The sequence below is a fragment of the Fusarium mangiferae genome (assembly GCF_900044065.1).
Source record: "Fusarium mangiferae strain MRC7560 genome assembly, contig: FMAN_scaffold002, whole genome shotgun sequence".
NCBI lineage: Eukaryota > Fungi > Ascomycota > Sordariomycetes > Hypocreales > Nectriaceae > Fusarium > Fusarium mangiferae.
Genome location: NW_024573922.1, coordinates 1,803,195 through 1,819,121, shown reverse-complemented (window position 1 = coordinate 1,819,121; position 15,927 = coordinate 1,803,195). Strand labels below are relative to the sequence as shown.

Genomic DNA, 15,927 nt, shown 5'->3' with positions numbered 1-15,927 from the left:
AAGTTTGTCGTGACGATAATGATAATAACAATAGTCGCGTCCATGTCTGAGCCTATCGAGCTCACATTATACAGCATTCCTGGTGGACATAACCAGGCCCGTAGTCCTCGATACCACGCTCAATCTCGTTCGCGCGCGCTTTCTCTTTAACCTCCTTTGCAAAGTATTTCTTCATGTACTTTTGTAGTTCGTAGTCAAGATTCATCGCAGAAGCCTTGAGGACCACGTCTGCTCTGCACAACGGGCAATGCTTCTCCTTTCGTCGCTGAATCTTGATGATACAACGGATACAGAATACGTGTTGGCAGTCGAGACGGACAGGCAAGTAAGCTACCGAGAAACAGACTGGGCAAAGATAGTCGTTGAGCTGGGGGACCTTGGATACGAGCTCTTGCGACATTTGTGCGCAGACATCTCGTGCAATGGTGCCCGCCAAGAGCTTGTCAGAGTGAACAACGGTAGGAAACTTTCTAGCAACTCCCAACGCTGTTCGTTTGTCAAACTCTTTGTCGACGTCAGCATCTCGGGTTTAACAAGCACTTGGCATATTCAACTTACTCTTGAGAATTTTGGCAACGGCAGTCTTGTTAAGCTCCTGGAACTGCATGTTCTTTAGGAGGGACGCATTCAAGTTAATGAAGCGGTGGAAAGCTGCCGTGCTCTCGGGAAGCTTGAAATCCTTGACGAGATTCTGCTTAGCGACCTGGTCCTGGAACCATTGCAGCTGCCTCAGAGCGACTTGACTTGAGCGTTCTCCATGGTCTTGTTCGTGGGTAGCGAAGAAGATCTCAGCATCCAAATACAGCTCGAAGATTTGTCGCCATCGCGCAAGATCTGTCTTTGAGAATCGCTTCGGCTTTACGACCTGTTCAACTTCTTTCCCAAGCGCTACGATTTCCGAGGTCATGGTCTTCTCTTCCTCCATTTGCAGAGCATCAAGGTTGTTGACATCGCTCTGAAGCATCTCGAAGAATTCGGCGTCGAAAGTCAGGGGAACCTCGATGATTTCGTACGTTCCTTCGGTCGCACCAGTAGCAGGTGAGGTCGCCGAGACTTCGGTCAAGCCATTGTCTCTAGGCTCAGCGATGGGTTCTGTTTGCTCGGAGTCGCTGGCTGGCTTTTCGGTAATTTTGACAGTCTTTTCGTCGGCGACAGCAATGGCAAGCGTGTCGTTGACTTCGTCAACGAGCGCATCAACCGTTTCGGCGGAGGGTGCAGATGTGGTCTCGACAACGGTTTCGGTTTTTGCGGCATCCTTCACAGAGTCAGAATCTAGCGATTTAGTGGCAGACTCGACTTGCGCCAGTTGGTTCTGGGGGAGGTTGATTGCGATCTTGTTGAGAAAGTCGCGCGTATTGGGCGCAAGCGAGGCATCGACGGGGACACCGTCCTGAAGATGAACCTGTACGGTGAGTTTTGGGCGGAGGTGAGAGTCGGCACCGCCTGTGAAAAGTCAGTCAGTCAGTCAGTCTTGGGCGGAGGAGAAAACCGTTGAAAACGTTGGGGTCAGGTCATACCGTTGAGTTTATACTTCAAGGCCACAGGAGACGTTTCATCGGGGTTGAGGAGCTCGCGCAACGTCTCGGGATCAAGTCCAAGCTCATGTAGCTCCCGCGCAACTTTCTTGAGACATTTCTTGAGCTGGCTATAGGGAATAGCATGATCTACCCAGTGAGCAGGGAAGTCTGTGAGGCTTGGTTAGACGCTAAGTAGGTACAGTATGTAGGATGCACAGAAGTGATAGTATATTGAATATGAAACCACCCGAATATGGACGAAAACATGCGGACTAGACGAACCTTGAGCTCGTAGAGTCTCTTTGAAATCGTGACCGAATTTCATGATTGCCAAATTGGTGGAGCAGCAAAGAAGTCCAGTGTCGGGAGTTTTCACATAAGAGAGGCACGCGACCACTTGCAGTATAAGGCAGCTGGTGGCAAAAAAAAGACGGGGAAAGACGAAGGAACAAGAGCAGAACAAGCGACGCTTAAGGCTGAAGGACTCGGATCGCAAGAGAAAAGCAGGGGAAGGGTCAAGAATCAAGTCAGGGAAATGCGCCGCATCAAAGAAGAGGAGGAGAGGAAAAGGTGAGTGAGTGCCATTAATAAGGTGGTTAACTTAGTACTACTAGGTACCTGTAGGTAATTAATGAATGGATGAATGACCTCGTGCGTGGAAAAGATCGATATTGTATGTATCAAAAGAGAATGGGAGGAGGGAGGGAGAGACCTAACTCGATGCAGACTCGCCCACCTAAATATTGGTACCGATTTCGGGTCACTCATGGTCTTTTTCCCTCTGAATGGTGTCTTCCATTTGCTTTCGAAGAGGGAAGAAACGGGTAGGGATGAGCCTGGAGTGGGCTCTCGGCAATCTCTTGCCGGCAACGGTAGAGGCGTTTAAGCTGAATGATACAATACATACATACCAAAGGTAGGTACCTACCTTTCATGAATCAGACCAACTGCATCATTCGACCATTTTCGCTGACCGAGACCGAGACTCGAGACTCTCCCAAGCCAGTCTACGCAGGCAGGCAGGCAGGCCTAGACCAGCAGATATTTTCGCATTCCCCCCGATCGAGTTTTGGATTATCGACGTTAGTGATTGGTTCATCAGTGGTGCCATGGATAGAAAAATGGTCAGATGACTGCTAAAAAAAGAAATTTAAGAAAAAAAATTACCACATCCCGTACAGTACGGCAATGCAAATCTGGTCGACAAGTTATGATGCCAACAGCCAAGATGCGATAAGGTAAATTGCCATGTCCATACAATAACTGGACTATCAACGTCAAGGCCAGACAACTTTCAGACGAACCGCGTCTGTGCTCTGTTAGCCCATCGATCACCCGTATGACTAGTCCATTCTCTTCAGCCTCGTGTGCCATCCAGGCTTTACCATTGGTAGGCCCAAGGTTTCTATCTAGGTCATTTCCTTGAGGAACCACCAACAGTGATCTCTGAGGTGCAAATGGTATAAATCCGTTGATCCTGAAAGCTCAGATTAGCTCTTGTAATTTACACCGGCATTAACCTGATTCATTCACCGTACGAAGGTTATCTCACAATGGCGTAAGTGCAAAATGAAGGGCTAGTTGATTGTTAGTCATGAATAAACCAGGGGTAGCATTATACCTGATTGTCAAGTACATAACGAGTATCCAAGATTTGGTACCTAGAGTAGCTCGTGTCGAAAGGAAGCGTGATTGCAAGAAATTATGCCAATCAAAAGAGCGGCCATACTATACCCATTACTATTAAGAATGAGACTCTTTTCCATAATGAATAACTCCCGCAGTATGACTCTTTGTGAATCATCCGGCGTACAAAGTAAGATGCATGGCGAGTAGAGTAACCAATGAGCTTTCACGTTTCTCATGGATCTTTTCTGGAAACCGGAAATAGCGGGGATACATCCTGCGGGGAGAAAGCAAATTTAATTATTTTATTTGGTCTGGTTAAATCGTCTATCGTTGATTTTGCCCCGCGATGCCCCTCCTTCAACAAAGCTCCAAGTCAAAACCTCAAATATATCATATATAAAGCACTGCCTTTCTTATTGTCTATTTTCCGGAAACAGCAGATTCGACCGAAACTCTCACTGGCCCCGTGTTGCTCATTCAAATAGTAATCATGGGAGCCCAACAATCCTCAGAAACCTCCAATGCTGGTGGCCCAGCTCCCGTCGCAAAAACCTGTTACTACGAACTGCTCAGTGTTGAGCGTTCTGCTACAGACGACGAGTAACTCTATCCGAATATGCCCCTCTAAGTTGTCATCCTACTGACCTTTGTTTGACTAGGATCAAGCGAGCTTACCGCAGAAAAGCACTCGAGCTTCATCCTGATCGCAACATCAATGATGTTGAAACCGCCACACGCCGCTTTGCCGAAGTTCAAACTGCTTACGAGGTCCTGTCTGACCCCCAAGAGAGAGCTTGGTACGATTCGCACCGCGATGCCATCCTCAGTGGAAGAGACGGCGACGATGATGGACAACCTACTACGTTCCGCAATGTGCGACTCACATCCGCTGAGGAGATCATGGGCCTGATCCGCAAGTTCAACGCTGCGGTACCCTTCGATGACGAACCAACAGGTTTTTACGGAATCTGCAGGGAAACCTTTGAACACTTGGCCATGGAAGAGGAAGCTGCTGCTGACAACGACGACCTCGATGTCCGGAATTACACAACTTTTGGATCCTCTGACGATGACTACGAGGATGTTGTGAAACCATTTTACACCGCATGGACTGGCTTCGCAACCGTCAAGTCGTTCGCGTGGAAGGATAAATATCGACTTTCCGATGCCCCCGATCGTCGTGTCCGCCGTTTGATGGAAAAGGAAAATAAGAAAATGCGGGAGGACGCCATTCGCGAGTTCAATGATGCTATCAACTTCCTCGTCGGCTTCGTGCGCAAACGAGACCCCAGATACCTGCCCAATTCGCAGACCCAAGACGAGCGCCAGGCTTCCCTGCGAAATGCTGCTGCGGCCCAGGCCGCTCGGTCCCGTGCTGCGAACCAGGAACGCATGGCATCATTCGAGGTTCCCGAATGGGCCCAGGCTCGATCCGACGACAATGGAGCAGAAGGGGGGTTTTCAGAATCTGAAGAGGAATCAGAGGTTGAGATTCTGGAGTGTGTCATATGCGACAAGTCGTTCAAAAGCGAGAAGCAGCTTGAAGCGCACGAGAAGAGTAAGAAGCACATCAAGGCTGTTCAACAACTGCGTCGACAGATGAAGCGCGAAGGTGCTGAGCTGGAGCTTGATGGGGTATCATCACCATATGAGGCAAATGCGAACAAGCAAACAGATGCTGCAGCGCAGAAAGATGATGTGAAAGAGGAGTCGCTTGGATCGACTCAAGGTGGAATTGTATCACCTTCTCCAGCGGAATCGTCCCTTGCCGCGACACCTGCCGAGTCTGCAGACGCATCAGACGACACCGACTACGCGCCCAGGGACATTGTCGAGGAGAGAATAGCTTCAGCCAGCAAACTCAAAACTACTAGCGATGTTACTAATGAAGACGATGAACTATCAGTATCAGTGCAGGATCTGTCGGTTGATGAGCCTGCGCAGGGCAAGAAGGTCGGCAAGGCCAAGGCCAAGCGCGCCAAGAAAGCTGCGGCTGCACAGTCGCAGAAAGAAGAAGTATGTTGATTAACAATCATCTTTGTGTTAAGCTGACAACAGTTCATAGCCACAGTGCGGAGTTTGTGGGGAGACTTTCGCTTCTAGAACCAGGCTGTTCGTCCATATTCGAGAGGAAGGACATGCAGAGCTGAAATCGGTGACTGGTGGAGGCAAGAAGAAGAAAAGGTGATTGAGGATCCTGCACGTCCGATATGCATATTGCATTCAACCATATCACCATTCGGCAAGTCATATCAAATGACAGGCAGCGCATGAAGAACGCGTTGCATCACGCAGCTTAAAACGACAAAAATCGTGGTAAGAGGGTCGTTCGAATCGATATCAATGTCTATCCCGACGTAACGCCTAGCCCTCCTGCCAATCATGATGGGTTGCAGGAAATTACAGCCAAAATCATAAACAAACCAACGCCGGGCCCAACAACCAATCTAGGCCTCCTGAATGGTATCCGTATCATCGTCACTTAGCGTCTCAACTTCGTCAATTGCGCCTTCGCGGCCCTCGCTTGAGCCTCCGTGGACTGCGTTTTGCTGCGCCACATGGATAATCGACTTGCCTTGGACGTGTTTAACACTACGCTTCCAGTCCTTCCAGTCCTCCTCGCTCCGAATCAGAAAACCTATCAGCATACTAGGATCCATTTCGCGAACATGGATGCGGCGCAGTCGAGCGGTATGACACGATTCTATCTCTTCGCTAGTGTAGTGCATCGGGTTCTCGTGGTATGGGAGTGCGGGCCTTGTATGATGAGGATCAAGGTAGAATAGGAAGGAACCTTGCGAGCCGATGAAGTAATGGGATGAGGATGGACGGCCTCTGCGCATGGTTAGTACTATAGATATGCAAAAAAGTATCATGTAGTACTCACCCTGCGATACCAACAGATTGCGGCATCTGAAGAGCTGCAATCAAGGCCTCCCAATATACGGGAGTTATCTTATCTAGTCCCAGCCGAGTTCCTACCAATACAAGCGTGGGGTGAAAAGCTTCGCCGCTTGGCTTCGCGATTTTCATAAAGTCATCTTCGTAGACATCAGGCCCATCGCCAGTGGAGTATACCCTGATTGCGGGCTCATGTGAGTTCGCCAATGCTCTTCAAGTTGTGTGTTAGTACGAATATCGCGTGTGAGAGTGGTGAGAACTTGAACGTACTGGATACAGCGGGCTGTTGCTGATGGACCAAACCATTCACCTGGATACTTGCCACACGCGCTGGCACCATGTCGGACGAAACTGTGGATTGAGTATGGAGCTCTTGGATCGTCGGCAAAATCTTTGAGGATTCGACATTCTTCTTCTAATGATTGTCCCTGACGCCAGTCTGTACGATGTTAGGCATGTGATATAGTCTAGTGTGGTGAGCGCTTTGACTTACCTCTCCCCAGGCGAACGAGTGCGATGGTGTTTGCAAGTAAACTTTGACCAGATCGAATCATACATCCCCATCCGCTGTCTGATGAGAATGGGCTCTGGTCCCCTAGTTGGCTCTTGAGTCTCATAGATAGTGACAGTGAAGATGTGGCTTCGGGATTCGTGGAACGAGGAATGGGTTCGAACTCGGATCTGTAAGTCATCCATATCCTTGATTCAAAATCGGTTATGAAGCCAGATGGCCATCCGCCGTCATTCGACTGGTCGTCATATGCCAGTGACGATGAGAAACTGCTCGATATTGATTCCGGTGGGGTTTCTGGGGCATTCGTCGGTATGTTGGGCGATCGAGTCGTATCCTGATCTTCGGTGTCCGACTTGGGTGCTGGGGGCGGCGTCTGGGGATTTTGTTCATCGGACTTTGTGTTTTTCTTATCGCTTAGCTTGTAGGAGCGTCCAAGACACCATACTGGGTGATCGTGGGCAACATCGTTGGTAGGTTCTGGATCCCAGAACATCTGTACGATCCGTCGATAACGTCCTAGGTCGACATTGGCCATGGCGTTCTCCATGTTGATAGACATGGATCTCAAGCTTTCATTTGTTTGCTTGTTCGTTGTAGAACCTGAGGAGCTTGAGAACGAGATACAATAAAAAATGTAAGATGAGTGCCTCAACAAGGAGGCAACATAAGGCTTCAGGTGAGGCAGCAGATGGGGTCCTGGCTATGGGTGAACCTTGGCCTTAGCCTGGAAGTGGAGAGTCAGCTGGGGCCGGCGGGCGGCGGGGGAGAGACAACCCAGTAGCTTGTGACTCCCACGAAGCGCCTGAGGTGGACTTCGGTTCCAGTGGAGCTGGTACTGGCTGTAGGTACTCGGTACTAACGCACGCGATATGTGATCTGGTGCACGGGCCATTCGTGACACGTCTTGACGCCAGACTCGACATCTGTTGAATTGCTCGAGTTGAGTTCACATAGCCTGAGGTTAATGGAAATGCTGGGATTTTTCGTGCTTCTGTATTTATATACTCTGTTTACGCGTATATATACGCGTTTTTCCGTACACTCCTCCCTTCTCATCATAGTGGGTCTGTGCTTGTATCTTACTGTGAAGTCCCCTCGTGGTACTATCATCGACATCATGGTTTCAATGAAATATTGGGTAAAACACGATGATGACATTATTCAACATACAAGCACCTCAATATGCACAAGATATAAAGTCTGACACCTAAGGTATAAGTAAAAATATGTTTACATACCTTAACAGTTTACTTTACTACTACTTTCGGTTGAAAATTATAGATGCTCAGTTCTCGATATTGCTTCATGTTCCCACCCTATACCTAAAAATGGATAACTGTTAAATTCAACGGTACGTACCGTGACTGCCTGCCTTATACCTGAGGTGCCTGTGAGCTTTCCCGCAAAGGCTCAAGCGGATCCACCAATCAATACCGCCTCCCGCTCGCAACCTGCATCACGGCGTCTTTCAATGACACTTATCTAGGACACTTGGCCCCACTTTTCATTCCGAGCCAATCGATAGACCAGCTGCAACGCAGAGTCCACCGCGGGGTGACTCGTTTTCTTTGCCATCGACGAAGACCTCCAACACCTTTCTCTGTCCAAAACACAGCACTGTTTTTATGGTGCAAAACCGCTATAAATCTCAATTGAACTGCCATATTGGACTACTCTCACCATGAAGGCCACATCTCCCTGATCTTGCCATGGCAAAAAACAAGAGGGGAGCTCCCGCTTTCCGTGGCGCAAGGAACGCCAGAGGAGGACGAGGAGGCAGGGGAGCTTCTCGTGGAGGTGGGAGCTATTCATCAACGCCACCCCGAGTCAATTTTACTAGAGAAGAAACTGGTATGGATAACCCTGACGCGAAGTGTGCACAGGTTGAAGTGCTTGGACGCTGACCTGATATATTACAGCTGGATTCACGCTTGCCGACGAAGCTCGCCAGACGTCGCAACATGACCATTCCACGTGGGGGAATTCCAGCCTACGACTGCGGCCAGTTACTTTCGTTAGCGCTGGGCCTACCGAACCTCTAAAGTTATTGGACCCGATTGTTGACCCAGGCGACAAGAAAGATAACCGGGCCGACGAACAGAACTTCGAAGAATCGACCGACGAGGTTGAGTTTATAGGCCCTGACGACCTCGAGGAAGCCATCCAAACCGAGACTGCACCCGAAGAAAGCGTACCACAGGAAGTACCATTCTTCTTTGATCTCACAGGAGACCAGATCCAAAAGAAGAAGGACCTTCCCCCAGTGGAGATACCGGATAGACCATCCTCGAGTAGCAGCACCTCGAGCGAGGAAGTGCTTCTCTTCAAGGGCCGAGGTGCGCAGAGAAACGTTCAATCTGTGCCTGATATCGACATGGTGCAGATGCAAACTGAAATCCGCGTCGTTGAGCAGGCCATCATCACTGAGCCGGCCCATTCACAACAAACACCAGCACCGGAACTGCAAACGGAACCAATCCGCAGTAAAAATCTAACTAAGATAGAGAAAAAACAGAAGAAGCATGAGAAACGCAACGCCAAAACTAAACTGGACGAGGAGGAGGATGCCATTCTTGCCGATTACATCGCCAACCTCAAGGAGAACACTGAAGGTGATGATTACTTCCAGGAACTGCTCGAAGGCGGAAGACACTCGGACGATAGTGGCGTATCCGAGTCAGCCAACGCTGCAGGAGATGACACGGATGATCATACGGACGATGCTGAGGCGACTAACGGAGATGAGGTCCCTAGCGAGATCGATGATGAGACACTCGCACGACTGATAGCTGGTCAGCAGCTCGGTCAAGATCTGGGCATGGAGGATGTACATTTCGGAGACTCTTCGAGCGACTCTGACTCCGACCCCGACGACACTGGCAAGAGGACGAAACAGCACCAAGAATTCGGTGATGATTTTGATTTGATGGATTGGGATCGCCCCAGTCTGCGTCGGCGCAGAGGCGAAGGCGCTCGAGCTCAGATCAGCTTCAACATGTCCGATTCCGAACTGGAAGCATCTCTCCAAGCCAGCTGGAAGAGCGATCGTCTTAAGAAATCCGAACGAAAGAAACAGCGAGAGGAGATGCGTGCCCTCGGCATGCTAGGCAAAAAAGACCCTGATGATCTGCGGGTCAAATATCCAGATGGAATGAACATGGACCAAGTCGCAGATGAGTTACAAACATTCCTGATGGGTCCTGACGAACAGTGAGTTATCATCAAGTTACTTATGAGTTTTAATTGACTAGGCACAGACTTAATTTCCCCCCTATGGATAATAATGCGCGCAAGATGATCCACGAACTGGCGAGTAAATTCAAGCTTAAGTCCAAGTCAATTGGAAAAGGCGACCAACGGAGACCGACACTTCATCGAACCAAGCGTACGCCTCCTTACGTCCCAGCAACATTCGATCAAGCTCTCAAGCGCGTCAATCGCAAGTATCTTCCTCGGTCGGATAAGAAGGTCAAGAAAGGGAATCGCTTGCCGCCTGCTCGTGGTGGCACTTCCGTTGCGGCCGCTACATATCAAGATGGCGAGGTGGTTGGTGCTTTAGCGCCAGAATTAGGCATCGAGAATCGTGGAAGGGCAATGCTGGAGAAGATGGGCTGGAGCATGGGAACCGCGCTCGGGGCCTCCAACAATAAGGGCATCATGCAACCTGTTACTCATACAATGAAGCGCTCAAAAGCTGGACTGGGATAGAAGTTAGTCAAACGTTTAACATGGCACTTCAAGGAATTGGAGGAATGCAATAAACTGTTGAGATTAGAAACTAATGGCATCAGGCAAGACACATGTGACAAAAGGATGGAACACAAAGCTTATGTGCACGAATTCATTTGATCGAGACCCTATTCTCGATGTTTATTGTACAACCGCGAACCCCGTTGCCCGTGTGAAGACATTGCCCCCAGGAAATAAAACAAAACTATCCGTAACGCATTATGAGGCCCCTAAAACAGGGCTGGATCCCCGTGAAACCTCAGACTCATGACACCCTGATGCCACGCGTGAAAAACCAAATGCCCAAAACAAATCAAGCCATCAAAGCACTTATTTCGTCGAGGAAGAGTACTTGGTGACAGCCTTAGTACCCTCAGAGACGGCATGCTTGGCAAGTTCACCGGGGAGGATCAGACGGACAGAGGTCTGGATCTCTCGGGAAGAGATGGTGGACTTCTTGTTGTAGGCGGCAAGCTTGGAAGCCTCAGAAGCGACGCGCTCGAAGATGTCTGGATCAAGAGTCAGATCAAGTTGGACTATAAGTAGACGAAGCGACATACCGTTGACAAAAGAGTTCAGGATGGACATGGCACGGTTGGAGATACCAGTGTCAGGGTGGACCTGCTTCAGGACTGGGAGATGCAAGTCAGTAAACGCGTTACCAAAACAGGGCGCGACAAGGCGCGATTGAGATTGAAATTGGAACTCACCCTTGTAGATGTAAGAAGAGTAAGTCTCCTTGCGGGTCTTGGAGCGCTTCTTCTTGTCACCAGAGGCGGCAGTCTTCTTCCCGGCATCCTTCTTCTCAGGAGCCTTAGAGGCAGTAGCGGGAGCCTTGGAGGCGGGCTTCTTGTCAGCAGCCTTGGGAGCCATTTCGAAAGATGAAAAAGAGGTTTGAAAAAGTGTGTGGGTTGGTTGTGTCGGTTGAGTATGAACTCGTGCGTTGAGTAAGTTGTTGTGAGGCGAGAAGATGCTGTTGTAGATGGGAAGTTGATGGCGAGAAGAGAAGATCGGGGAGTGGGTTGGGTTTTTGTAGCTGGCGCGTTGTCGGTGTTAGCGGGTTACTGATTGCCTGGGGTGCGTGCGCACGCGTGCTTGCTTCAATTGCGCGGGCCTGCTTAGCGGCTGGTGGAGGTGATCTTGGGAGGGGACCTGCCAGGCCAGCCCCTCTTTTCTGTTGCTGCTGGTGAAATAAAAATTGGGTGACGGTTCTTTTTTTTGATTGGCTCTTCGCACTCAGAATCACGTTGTAAGCTTTACAAGCTCGGCCCCCCCCACAGCATCCTTTCCGTCATAGTTCGACGGGAGCGTCCATTTCCATTTCCATTCTCACTTTCGCGTCGTGGTCTCTTTGCTTCCCTCGTCCTCTTTCATCACCTCCCAGTTCCCGCGTCTCAGCCCGGGTCATTCTTCTTCTGCTCTTTGACTTCTTTCCTTTTACATATCACTTCTACTCACAGTATAGGTACTTTCATTCAAAACAGGTTACTTTCATCCATCATGTCCATCTCGTAGATCAGTTCAAAGTTGTCGTGATGACTCCAAATATGCCCGATTTTTGACGTGGCAGCCTTAGAGACCCGTAATGAGCGTAAAATCTATATGTACGCAGTAAATTGAGCTGTATACCGATCCAGGTCCCCGAATACGCCCAGATCCGTTCGAGCATCCCTGCCTACGCGTCCGTCTTTCTCATCAACGCGTCCGTTCAGGGAGGCTCCGGACTGTGGCCCGTCACGGCGGCAATCCATCGCCATTCGGTGTCGGTCGTCGTGACTCCTGAGGATGCCGTCCCGGCTTCACTCCACATCTGCATCCGTTTGAGTCCCGAGACGGAGATCTATAGGGCTGCTGGCTCCGTCGTGACTGGTTCCTGACGGATCTCGAAGAGATCTGACATCAAAGAGCCGGGGGATTTTGATTTGTGGACCGTTCATACATGCAATATACGTCACAGCACCTGAATCTGGGGTTCATAGAGTCAAATTGAGGCTTATATCTATCTCCAAGTACGAAAAAAAAGGGGGGGAAAGAAGTTGTATACACCTTTGGGAGGTGTATATGGGTCAAATCGAAGTACAAAAAAGTCATGAAAAAAGTCATGGTATGACCAAGATGGATCAAACCTCACAAAATCAAAAGAATTTCAGACCGAATGGGTCGAAGAGAAAGGTCAAAGATCAGACCAAGTTGGAATATCAACCTCAAACGGACCAGGTGGAGGAACCAAGTCCAAAAAAAAAAAATCACGCAACGAGAGCGCGACCGAGCAACAACAGAGCAACCGGGCCAGACCAGTTCAAACGAGATGAGCTGGACCTGGCGAAAGTTGACAAACATGGGAGACCAAAGGTATCGGAAAACTGCAGTGACTTTGAGTGATTGTGCATGAGTGTCCTCCAATCATCAAATCGCCCCGCGCACAGCAAAAAATGTAGACAGGAGGAAAAATGAAAATGGAGGACGAAAAAATCTTATGGTGCGGGCAAGGTGAGAGGAGAAAGCAGAATAACGCGCAAGTGATCTTGGTTGGAGGGCAAAACATAGGAAATCGGTTTTATTATTTCGCCGGGGGCCAGTTTAGTGGGCCATGGACCACTGGCCAGTAACAAGTGTTACAGGCGCGCCAGGGGTGCCCGATTTTATTTTTTAATGCGTCGAGGAGCTTGGTTTCCCAATTTCGCCAAATGCGGCTAGGCCCAAATCGCGTTGCCAGCTGCAAGTGAGTGATCTGGGATCAGAGCTCCCGACGCGCGAAAAGTACTTAACCTCTACGTCCCCCGCCAACGTTATCTCTTCCACTTCCCATCAACCAATTGTCATCACAACCATTCTCTTCGACTCTTCCATCCATCTCAACAAAGTCTTTCAGACTGCTCAATCACTTCTTTTTAATCCACCACCCCAAACCACCCAACCTACAAAATGACTGGCGGCGGAAAGTCTGGCGGCAAGGCCTCTGGTTCCAAGAACGCGCAATCGTAAGTCTTACCTCTTCGCTCACTTTGACGCGCCTTTCGCTTTGATCTCAAGCTAACATCACGCTTCAGGCGATCTTCCAAGGCTGGTCTCGCGTTCCCTGTTGGTCGTGTCCATCGTCTTCTCCGAAAGGGCAACTATGCTCAGCGTGTTGGTGCCGGTGCTCCCGTCTACCTCGCTGCCGTTCTCGAGTACCTCGCTGCCGAAATCCTTGAGTTGGCTGGCAACGCTGCCCGTGACAACAAGAAGACCCGTATCATCCCCCGTCATCTCCAACTCGCCATCCGAAACGATGAGGAGTTGAACAAGCTTCTGGGTCACGTCACCATTGCCCAGGGTGGTGTCCTTCCCAACATCCACCAGAGTACGTCCTGCATTCTCCATCACTTTGCCTCATCACTGACATCTCTCCAGACCTTCTGCCTAAGAAGACGGGTAAGACTGGCAAGAACGCTAGCCAGGAGCTGTAAATGGTTCATTTGGTTCTTGTTTTTCCATGCGATGGCTGGTTGTTTGGGTTGTCATGACAAAGGGGTCACGGTTCAAGGGTTCATACGGTTGTTTTTCATCAGTTTATTCGCGCGTTAGGGTTGTACAATAATCCCCCACGGCTATGGTCATGAAATAAGAATACTTCAAAGATCTACATCGTCGTCTCTTGGTCCTGCTGTGAACGTATTCGCCTCTTGACGTTATCATATCTGCATCTTCTCTTGCTGTCCTGATCTGGGCAAGTCGGCTGTTTGTAATTGAGATGACGTTGCGATCCGCATTCAACTATCGCTTCCAAACATAGCCGTTTGCTTGCAGCGATTAGCTTTCTAGCATGCACTGTCGATAAGATTCCTGGCCCTCGTAGAGTGTCCGTAAGTGCTGATTCTTGTGGTTAAATATCAACCTCGTGAGCACTGATACGCTACTTGAATGACCAAACTCATTTGATTCATACTACAGCTCTCTCCGCAAGCTCATCTGTATCCTCTTCTATGTACATATATCCTCTCGTACAGCCCGAATAATCCAGTCGAATTTTTAGTGTCGGTTGACAGAGTGTGGGGGAGCTATTCACGTATCAGTTTCTGGATTATTGATGGATGGGAGCCACCGCAGAGGTACTCACGGTCGAGAACAGGCGACGGGAGGTTTCGCTCGTACTTGGAACCTGTGTATCATTAGCACTCTGCACCTGACGACTCTTGCCATATGCTAGAGAGATGTACCTCCGGGGGCTGTCGGGGGAGTATAAGGGTCGGGGTGCTTCCAGCTCTCTAGCAGCTTCTCGGTCTCAGTCAATAGAGCCTGTACATCGGAGTCAGCGCCGATATCATCTTTCAGTCACAAATTGGTGACAAACCCTTTGATGCCGGGGATCGGTGACATTGCGGTTGGCCTCGAATAGTGAGCGAATATACATAGCCTGGCCACGCCACAGGTGTCGATGGACGGCCCAATCTAGCGCCAGCTTCAATGAGCGGCGGTAGAGGGATCTGGATACGATGGCAGTCAGCGCACGCAGCTCGATGAATCAACAATCGCTGGGCCGGCGGTTCGGGAGGAGGTAAAGGTTACTGACAAAGCAGCTCGTCGCGTCGACATGGTTTGTGAGTTAGTGAGAGTACGCGTGACCGGGCCCAGTCGAGAAAGGCTCCTCGCTATCGGGCAATTGGTCGGTTTTCGCGGGGATATCTGCCGTCTGGCGTTCGCTCGAGGGTTTTGTTGTTATGCTAGCCGTCTCGGTCGAGGTTGGGATACTACGAAGAATGTCGACAATGACGGCAAAGATTTGGTGCCTTGTTGCCTCGTTCCGATGAATAGCCGATCAACTTGGCTTACCCTGTACTCCGAGACAGTCGATTCAGTGCATTACTGGTTCGACAGAGGCTTCTTGAACCAGTCAGGCAGTCTTATCAGGGCTTCAGGGTGTCAATAATCACGATATACTCAGTTGTACGCTAGATCAACCCAAATTGGCTGCTAGATCTTGGTGTTTCAATACAGGTTCCTGTTTTAATATATATATAATGGGAAAGTACTAGCAACTGACTAGAGAATTAGGACTAGATGTCAAGCTTAGCTACTATATAAGTGGCATTAAATAAAAAAACAGGTTAAAAGAACAAAAGTGAATAAGAACTAGAATTCCTTTAAAAAGTTAAAAAATTACTATTACTAGTTTTAATATAAGTTATTTAAATAGTATTTAAAATAGCTTAATATAATAATAATTAAAGTATATAAATTAATATTTAAATTTAAAATAGCTTAATATAATAATAATTAAAGTATATAAATTAATATTTAAATTAAATTTATATAGTTTTTTATTAATTACTTTTAAGTTAATAAAATAAAATAGCTATTAGCTAAAATTAAAAAAATAGCTATATTATATATTTTATATTAAGTTATACTTATAATATCTTTACTTAAAAATATAACTTATATACTTTAATAATAATTAACTATATATATTATAGTAAAAGTATTAATATTAATATTTAATACTTAAAATTAAAATATATATCCTTTTTAATTATTATAATATATTTAATAAAATATTAATCCTAATTTAAATTATTACTTTTTTATTAATATTAATTTATTTATTTTTAAATATAAGGTTAATTAACCCTAATTTAAATTACTACTTCTTTATTA

The 15,927-nt window shown here is 48.2% G+C and overlaps 7 protein-coding genes across 7 annotated transcripts; 3 read left to right on the top strand and 4 right to left on the bottom strand.

Moving 5' to 3' along the window:
- Positions 1 to 61: 61 nt before the first annotated feature.
- On the bottom strand, positions 62 to 1,842 carry FMAN_06086 (uncharacterized protein; the record flags this gene model as incomplete). Its single annotated transcript, XM_041827178.1, has 4 exons — positions 62 to 504; positions 559 to 1,443; positions 1,518 to 1,685; positions 1,800 to 1,842. 4 exons carry the CDS (start codon positions 1,840 to 1,842, stop codon positions 62 to 64), a joined length of 1,539 nt encoding a protein of 512 aa, XP_041678166.1.
- A 1,794-nt stretch (positions 1,843 to 3,636) lies between these two features.
- On the top strand, positions 3,637 to 5,334 carry FMAN_06087 (related to dnaJ-like proteins; the record flags this gene model as incomplete). Its single annotated transcript, XM_041827177.1, has 3 exons — positions 3,637 to 3,746; positions 3,806 to 5,162; positions 5,212 to 5,334. 3 exons carry the CDS (start codon positions 3,637 to 3,639, stop codon positions 5,332 to 5,334), a joined length of 1,590 nt encoding a protein of 529 aa, XP_041678165.1.
- A 259-nt stretch (positions 5,335 to 5,593) lies between these two features.
- FMAN_06088 (uncharacterized protein) lies at positions 5,594 to 7,108 on the bottom strand (the record flags this gene model as incomplete). Its single annotated transcript, XM_041827174.1, has 4 exons — positions 5,594 to 5,981; positions 6,034 to 6,258; positions 6,318 to 6,486; positions 6,541 to 7,108. 4 exons carry the CDS (start codon positions 7,106 to 7,108, stop codon positions 5,594 to 5,596), a joined length of 1,350 nt encoding a protein of 449 aa, XP_041678164.1.
- A 1,162-nt stretch (positions 7,109 to 8,270) lies between these two features.
- FMAN_06089 (uncharacterized protein) lies at positions 8,271 to 10,269 on the top strand (the record flags this gene model as incomplete). The annotated part of the gene is made up of 3 exons (XM_041827173.1): positions 8,271 to 8,412; positions 8,481 to 9,771; positions 9,819 to 10,269. The coding sequence occupies 3 exons, from the start codon at positions 8,271 to 8,273 to the stop codon at positions 10,267 to 10,269; spliced, it is 1,884 nt and encodes a 627-aa protein (XP_041678163.1).
- A 351-nt stretch (positions 10,270 to 10,620) lies between these two features.
- Positions 10,621 to 11,163, bottom strand: FMAN_06090 (putative HTB1-histone H2B; the record flags this gene model as incomplete). The annotated part of the gene is made up of 3 exons (XM_041827172.1): positions 10,621 to 10,799; positions 10,851 to 10,922; positions 11,001 to 11,163. The coding sequence occupies 3 exons, from the start codon at positions 11,161 to 11,163 to the stop codon at positions 10,621 to 10,623; spliced, it is 414 nt and encodes a 137-aa protein (XP_041678162.1).
- A 2,052-nt stretch (positions 11,164 to 13,215) lies between these two features.
- FMAN_06091 (Histone H2A) lies at positions 13,216 to 13,739 on the top strand (the record flags this gene model as incomplete). The annotated part of the gene is made up of 3 exons (XM_041827171.1): positions 13,216 to 13,271; positions 13,341 to 13,633; positions 13,684 to 13,739. The coding sequence occupies 3 exons, from the start codon at positions 13,216 to 13,218 to the stop codon at positions 13,737 to 13,739; spliced, it is 405 nt and encodes a 134-aa protein (XP_041678161.1).
- A 562-nt stretch (positions 13,740 to 14,301) lies between these two features.
- FMAN_06092 (uncharacterized protein) lies at positions 14,302 to 14,865 on the bottom strand (the record flags this gene model as incomplete). The annotated part of the gene is made up of 5 exons (XM_041827170.1): positions 14,302 to 14,330; positions 14,390 to 14,431; positions 14,490 to 14,568; positions 14,624 to 14,756; positions 14,843 to 14,865. The coding sequence occupies 5 exons, from the start codon at positions 14,863 to 14,865 to the stop codon at positions 14,302 to 14,304; spliced, it is 306 nt and encodes a 101-aa protein (XP_041678160.1).
- Positions 14,866 to 15,927: the final 1,062 nt, after the last annotated feature.